Source organism: Aegilops tauschii, chromosome 7 (assembly GCF_002575655.3).
Source record: "Aegilops tauschii subsp. strangulata cultivar AL8/78 chromosome 7, Aet v6.0, whole genome shotgun sequence".
Classification (NCBI taxonomy): Eukaryota; Viridiplantae; Streptophyta; class Magnoliopsida; order Poales; family Poaceae; genus Aegilops; species Aegilops tauschii.
In genome coordinates, this window is record NC_053041.3 from 240678988 (window position 1) to 240687306 (window position 8319).

The following is an 8319-nucleotide window of genomic DNA, read 5'->3' on the forward strand; positions in this document are numbered from 1 at the left end:
GGCATCTTAACATCATACGTGTCATTATCAAGCGGCATCAACTTACACAAGGCGAGGCTTCCCTGGTCCCCGTGCCAGTCAGCAGGGTCACGGCGAAGAAGATAGGGGAGATCAAACCGCTCCTGGACCCTTGGGTTCCTTGTAATGATGTTATTAGTTGAGTCGAGAATGGTCTTGAACGAACCTGCCATGCTAGCCGAGGTGATGACGTCGCACCAATCAATGAGTTCCTCCACCGCGTCATCATTCAGATCGGGGCAAGAATAACGGGGTCGTTTCCGGCTTGTTCCCTCCATGGAGAAGACGATCAAACAATGGCAGAAGGAAGGGTGAAGGCAAATGGGGGAGGGAGGAAGAGCTAGCGTGCGTCAGCAGTTCCAAATCAGGAGGGAAAGGCGAAGAGTCAGTGGACGGTTGCCACGGTACACGAAGAGGCGCCTGGGGAGCGAACGGTTGCCACAGAGGTCACACACTGACGACAAGGGCCGAGTGAACCGCATGCAATCCCATCGCACAACACACACGTCTTGTTAAGTTGAATCGTTTATGTTCTCTTGTGTCAACGCAAACAGTTCATCCGAGTGAACCGCATGCCGTATATCGCACACACCTTGATCTGGCTGACCGTTTCTTTTGTGTTGCCTAATCACAAACAGTTCATCCGAGTGAACCGTATGCTGTATATCGCACAGACCTTCATCTGGCTGCCCATTTCTTTTGTGTTGCCTAATCACAAACAGTTCATCCGAGTGAACCGTATGCTGTGTATCGCACATGCCTTCATCTGGCTGCCCGTTTCTTTTGTTCCTCCTCATCGTAAACAGTTACTTGAACTGAACCATATGCCCTTCATCGCACACGCAACTAAAATCTGAACCGTGTTCGATGCATCCTCCATCGCAAACGTTTTCACCTTTTTTGACGGTTTTCATACACCACCGCTTGCGATTATTGCATCGCACACAGTTTCTCGAAGGGTCTCTGATCGTAGTGTCGCGTTAGCAGCATCCTGCAGTAGTGTCATCTCCGGTCAATAACCAATAGCGGAACCTGGATGCTCATATTGGTTCCTACATATTCTACGAAGTCTTTATCGGTTAAACCGCATAACAACATACGTTGTTCCCTTTGTCATCGGTATGTTACTTGCCCGAGATTCGATCGTCGGTATCATCATACCTAGTTCAATCTCGTTACCGGCAAGTCTCTTTACTCGTTCCGTAATGCATCATCCCGTAACTAACTCATTAGTCACATTGCTTGCAAGGCTTATAGTGATGTGTATTACCGAGAGGGCCCAGAGATACCTCTCCGACAATCGGAGTGACGAATCCTAATCTCGATCTATGCCAACTCAACAAGTACCATCGGAGACACCTGTAGAGCACCTTTATAATCACCCAGTTACGTTGTGACGTTTGGTACCACACAAAGTGTTCCTCCGGTATTCGGGAGTTGCATAATCTCATAGTCATAGGAACATGTATAAGTCATGAAGAAAGCAATAGCAACATACTAAACAATCAAGTGCTAAGCTAACGGAATGGGTCAAGTCAATCACATCATTCTCCTAATGATGTGATCCCGTTTATCAAATGGCAACTCATGTCTATGGTTAGGAAACATAACCATCTTTGATAAACGAGCTAGTCTAGTAGAGGTATACTAGTGACACTCTGTTTGTCTATGTATTCATACATGTACTAGGTTTCCGGTTAATACAATTCTAGCATGAATAATAAACATTTATTATGATATAAGAAAATATAAATAACAACTTTATTATTGCCTCTAGGGCATATACGGGTTTGGCCCTTTTTTGGGCCAGACCAGAGTTGTATAGTCGCCCGGCCGGTAAATAATTTTACTATGGCCCACAAACCCCCCCCCCCCCCCCGACGCGGTATATCTACGGGTTTGCCGCGAGTATACGGGCCAAAACCCTAGCCCCCTGCCGCCGCGATTCCCTATTCCCCTCTTCAATTTCTAGTCGCCGATGAGAAATCCGCCACCCCTGCCTACCGACCTGCGACGATGTGGAGCTCTGGCCAGTGCGGTGGCAGAGAAGACCCGGAGCGCAGGCGTTGCGTCACCTCCGACGCGGCGCACAAGCGCGCCCCCAAGTGCTACACCAAGTATGGGCTCCCGGTGCCCTCCTCCACCACGAGACGGAGGAGTACGACCTCCGCCATGTGCGGCGCTCCGGCGTTGGGAGCTCATCCGGCGCGGGGAGCCACATGGCGCCGCGAGCAGGAAGAGCAAGACAAGAAGTACATCGACCTTGTCTCCTCCTCCGACGACGAGTGAGCGCCGCCGCACCCGGAGAGCTTTGGTGAGCTCCAATTTTGCCTAGATTAGGGTACGGCAGCATCGGAATGTAAAAAATACTTTCCAAATGTAGCTATGATCAAACTATGCATGTAGTATGTGTTCTTCAATTTCGCCCGGGAATGCTTTCTTTTAAAATTTACATGTTCGGCCGCACAAGAATTCGCCCCTCAAATCTCTGATCTCTCGGCCCTTCTCCGTGATTTAAGGGTCGCAGTTTTAAGGGGTCGGCTAGAGATGCTCTTAGCAATCAGTTTGATGGCTAAAACAGCAAACTCAGAATAGATGCTCTTAGCAATCAGTTAGATGCCTAAAACAGCAAACTCAGAATCTCAAACTGCAGAGCATAAACCATGCCCATGGCCCTGCCAAACTAATACGAACGGATACTCAAAGCAAACACAGGCCACAAAACTCAGAAAGCTCTTGTTCAAACACAGGCCACACAGGGACACTTCATTTTTCGTGTTTCGAGTTCCTTGGCCTGTAAACATTTCTTTCGTGAATTTTTTACAAATACAACGCCAAAACTGTGTTTCGCAAAAGAAAGAAAAACGCCATACTGTCTGGTGGTACAGCAGGAGCAACACTTGCCGCTGAATCCAATCGCTTCATGTACAGAATCTCAAGTGTGCCCGTCGGCCGTCGTATCATCTGATATGCAGCACAACCTTACAGATAACAAAACCCTCAACTGGTGTCACTGGCAGTTTAGTGGCCAGAAATCTCGTCACCAAAACCATGCTGGCATGACAGCAAAACAAATAAGTGAATCGTATCTTCTGCGCTTCCTGATCATAGCCCAAAACTATGAAAGCCGTCTCATGTGCGCATAATGGAGGAGTTTCACATTACAAAGGAACAACATAAGGCAGAGCAACTACATCAGCAGAATCGATCAGCTGTGCTTCAGCCCAGACCTGGGGTGCTTCTGCGGCCTCAAACATCGTTGTTTTCTGGTGAACACGGTCTCCAGAAAACAACCAGTCTTGATCAATGTACTCTGAGCGGTCGTCAGCCGCTGGTACGGAGTACACTTGGCTCAGATACTTGGTATCAGGGTGAGCTGGTGCCAGAGAGACTTCACTGCTGCCATAGCTGGATGGAGAGACTGCAGAATTGTGTTCCTCTAGGTAGAGGAGTCCGGTCATGCCATTTTTGGTGCAGTCCTTGCTATCTTCAAGCCTGCCTGCCTCACGAGGATTTGTGCCCGCTGGTAATGTAGGTGCAGTTCCGTGAGAATGCTTCAAGATTTCCCCATTCACACAAAGATGATTTGCAGGAGACGTCCTTGGCATCTTAGTCAATGGCATACTATGATGATCTGCCAACATTATGCAAGTGAGCCTAAAATAAAATCAAAACCATAGCTAGAAGGCTATCTAAATCTAAGCGTATGCTTCCAAGGAGTACACACACATATAAAATCAGCCCCACGATAACGAGTAAAGAAACTCACCATGTAGAGAACTGTTAGCGTTTAAGCCTTTCCTTTTCTTGACATCATCAGAAGTGAACTTGTTCCCATTAAGATGAGCCAAGTACATTAGATCATGAATATAGTTGTTGCTTGCCCCATCTCCGTCAAGCTCTCTGTGTTTCTGCTCATCTATAGCACTTCTTTTCTCCCTCGTTTTGCCTTCATTACCATCTTTAGCCTTTCTTTTCTTTACATTGCAATCTCTATCTCTGTCTTTAACAACCTTCTGATTTACACCATGCCTTTTATCTCCATCTTTAACACTCTTCTGATGATTAGCTTTTGCCTCCTTAATCTTTGCACTCCCTTGATCTGCTCCACTTTTGCCTCTTGCCGATTGCTTATCCATCCCGAAATGAAAATTGTCAGCATTCCCTTTTTTATTCTCTGCCATCCACTTGGTGCTCACGCTGTCACTTTTTCCATATGCAGAATGAGAAGAACCATCTGGATGTTGGTCCACTTGTTCAGTTCTCTGCGCAACATTTGCACTCGGTGTAATTCTGCACTTCTGTTGAGAGGCTGTGGTAGTAACAAATATACCTTTAGAGCTATCCTGTTGCAGGCGCACTCCACTACTACCATGTATTCTGGTAGAACGTTTTTCAGCTGACCCAAGTTGAAGGCTCGTACCACTCAAGATTCTAGTTTTATTCTTTCCCTTTTCACTGGCATGATTGTGCTGAGCAATTTGCCTGGATTTCCCATTCACTCTACTGATAGAAGTTCTTTCCTTCTCTTTAGAACCTACAACACCAAAGGACTCGATGCTTCGAGGAAGCAACTTGCCAGTATTACTCCTGGTGTGGTTTGCATGACCTTCTTGGCCTGTGATTTGGGTAGCCAAGTCATCTTTATGTTTGCTATATTTGACTGCTTCATTATGCACTAATTGTTTGGGTCTTCTATTGTCAAGATCATCCTTCTTCTGGGTTCCCAGTTCCAAATTTTGTCTTTTGTCTTTATCTCTTTCTTTCTTCCCTCTCCTATCTTTGTGCTTCTCTCTTTTGTGTTTCTTCTTGTGCTTATCTTTCCTATAACCACGATCCTTTTCTTTTCTTTCTCTTTTGCCCACATCCGTGTTTTCCTTTTTGTGCTTCTTTGCCTTGTGATTTTCCTGAAAAAAGTTGCCACAGATTAATTGTTAATAACAGTAAATGTAGAAATGGTGCCACAGGTTGAATATTAATACAATTAAACAAGCAAAATAAAGATAAAAGAGTACATATTCAATACAAATCATAATAAAATCAAGACCTCACTGCGGTTTTCTATCAAACACCATCATGTTACTTGCACAGATAATCAGCCATATATGTTACACCAAGCTTGATGATCGAGGATATATTGCATTGATCTAAGCCAGGATTTAAGTTCTGTGTGGACGAATAATTCTAGAGATGGATCACAAGGAAAGCATACTTCAAGTAGACCAACGTCTCCAAGAAAACATTTACACTTTATACCCATGTACTCTAGGTAATACAAGAATAGTAGGAACGTGCAGTAATAGTTAGTACAAAGCATTATAAGATAGTAAAAAGTGGATATCCAAGTCTTGCCATATTAACAGGGTAGCCATTCTCATAGTAGTAGAGGCTAGAGAAACAATTTCAGCAAGGGCAACATGAAATTTGAACATATAGGTATTTTGTAGATCACGGTATAAAGATTATTTAGTGAATATCTTAATGATCCAGCATAACTGAAGCATATGAACTATCGTGAGGATAGGCTGTCCTTCTAAGGCAGGAAATAGTGTTGCTCTAAAAAATAACTACCCATCCCAAATTCCCAACCTAGATTACAAAGGGGCAAATATAAAGAGAAATACTGTAGGGCTTGTCTTTTCCTGTTTTATGTTTTGTGACAGTAAAAGGAACATGTCTGCTAGCAATAAAAAATATATAGGCTTTTCTAATCTTTAAATAAGCAAATGTTCTCCCCCTCTTTATAATTAATTAAGCCTCGAACATTTTGCAAATACGTGAGCTAGTTCCATAGTATCATGGAATGCTATATAAGTTGCTTCACTATATACGAATTTATGGCCACCTTCCTTGTGAGCAAAGAAAAAGAAAATAATCTAAATATTGTAGCTGTGACTCCTGCTAGATACAGACAATATTTCAAAAACACAGCACACAAAAATGGCAAACAGTCTCTACACAAGAAAATAACCTCACTGACAAGAATATATCAACATCGACGCTCTATTTGCAACAGATGAAGATGATTCAGTGTATGTTAATCCGCAAACAGCAGGACAGGTCCCTTCTCATTTCAGGCATGTTCATCATCTCACCGACTGCATAGTTAGTCTAGCACCGCCTAGTTGTGTGAAGCATAAAGTGCAGCCTTATTTGCAAGTGATTTTAAAGGTAAAAGCATGAACCTTCTTTAGCAGATCCTTATGCTCACTCCTGGGCTTTGCCTCATACCCGGGAGGCGGGAATGGGAAGCACCGAGACATTGTGTGACGCAAAGCAATCGAACAAGCTCTCCAGATTCTTTCGCATGCACCATATCCAGCTGCAGCAACCCTGCAAAGCTGGATTTGCGCGATTCCACCACACACAGACTGGTTCCTCAGACAAACCAACTCCCGATTATGCTTCTGCTTGCAGCGATTGAGCAACTGCTCCCAAAAACCACCAAGAACCTGCTCCGGCGAGCACGACCAGACCACTCTAAGCTCTGATCGGCAAGCAAGATAAGGCTAATCTACTCTCTAACTGGAGCGAAATCCAAGTGGTAGCGAGAATAGTAAAGTACAGTCCTCTTCCATCTGCTCACTCCCCAGGCCTTACTCCCCACCACCGATCCCCAACCACAGCCACAGCAAGTGGAAGGACAACCCCGGGCCGGCTCCGCGATCTGAAGCACCAGTCTGGCCGTACGTCGCAGCAGTGGCGCCGGAGACGCCGCGCATCAACCCCGAACGGGACACGACCCAGCCGCCCTGGACACCGCAGAAGAAGCCTCCGGTGACTCCACGGCGGCTCCACAGAAATTCCTCGGTCAAGATGTGACGGGAAGCCGCGATGCGAGGATCGCAGCCCCGGTAGACGTGGATTCTCGCGCGAACAACGGCGGGATCCCAGCGGTGGAGCGCTCAATCCGAGCGAATTCCTTCCGGCCGCCGCACGCGGTAGGACTCGTGCGGATATTTTGCCAGGAGGAAGAGGAATGGAGCGTGGGCTGTATCCTCTTCCGTCCTCCTCTTGCTAGCTTGCTTCGCCGCACCGAAGATCCCCAAAGCAGCAGTATCGATAGTGAGGTTCACTTCCGATTGCGTAACGAGGCCATGTGTGGTGGCAGGCGTCTTTGGGCAACAAGTGTATTCATTCTTTTTTCAGTAATTTTTTATCAATACTAGTTTATTCCAATAAGATAGAGTTAGAGAATCTCCAGCCGCGCCCCCAACAAGCCTCCTCAAGGCCTTTTTTTATCGCCGGCGTCGAGAAATCAGCCAGTCGCGTCCCCAGAAACCCATTTTTCGTTGATTAGGACCGAATTTACCGCTGGCAGACCCAGGCCGAACCCGGCACGCTGGGGCGCCCGGGGGCGCTGGGGAAACAATTTTGGCGTGAAAGTGCGTTATATCGACTAGAGGGGGGTGAATAGGCGATTTTTATGAATTTTTCACTGAGGAATTTGCGGGTGAGGAAATTCCTTAGCGAAGAACTACTTGCAGCGAAATAAGTACTCAAGAATAAGCATAGCAGAACATAGGCATGGTCATGATGATGAAATAAAGACAAACACAGAGTAAAGAAAGCGTAAACACATGATAGCACAGGATGAAGACAAACAAACTGAAGAAATTGAACTGAGGAAATTGAGAAAGTCTTCTATCAAAGTCTTCAAACACAGATATGACAAGCACACAACATAGTAATGAGAAAATGAAAGAGTTGAGGAAAATAGAACCAGTAAGCTTGGTGAAGACAATGATTTAGTAGACCAGTTCCAACTGCTGTCTCAGTTGTACATCTGGTTGGAGCGGCTAGATATTTAAACCTGAGGACACATAGTTCCGGACACACAGTCCTCACCGTATTCTCCTTGAACTCTTGGATGCTCTAGACCATGACGCCTAACCGTCTGGAAGTCTTCAGGTGACTTCCGAACCTTCACAAACTCGGTCACTCGGCGATCCACAATTCCTCTTGGATGCTCTAGACCATGACGCCTAACCGTCTGGAAGAAGCACAGTCTTCAAAGGTAACAAGTGTCGGATCCACACAGGATCAATCTCTTCAGTGATGCTCAATCACTTTGGGTTTGTAGGTGTTTGGGTTTGGGTTTTCCTCACTTGATGATTTTCGCTCAAAGTCCTCGGAAGATGGGATGCTCTCAAATGACAATTGTCAGTTTCTCTCGGAGCAGCCAACCAGCTAGTGGTTGTAGGGGGCGGCTATTTATAGCCTAGGGAGCAGCCCGACATGATAAGACATAAATGCCCTTAAATGATATGACCGTTAGGTGGGTAGATATTTTGGGACAGC

At 45.8% G+C, this 8319-nt stretch overlaps 1 protein-coding gene across 1 annotated transcript; it reads right to left on the bottom strand.

Annotated features, from left to right (window-relative positions):
- Positions 1–2754: 2754 nt before the first annotated feature.
- On the bottom strand, positions 2755–7127 carry LOC109731958 (uncharacterized). The gene is made up of 3 exons (XM_020291139.4): positions 6204–7127; positions 3788–4925; positions 2755–3652 (listed from the first exon to the last, which is right to left on the bottom strand). Exons 1-3 carry the CDS (start codon positions 6279–6281, stop codon positions 3180–3182), a joined length of 1689 nt encoding a protein of 562 aa, XP_020146728.1. The 5' UTR covers positions 6282–7127; the 3' UTR covers positions 2755–3179.
- Between the last annotated feature and the right edge of the window lie 1192 nt (positions 7128–8319).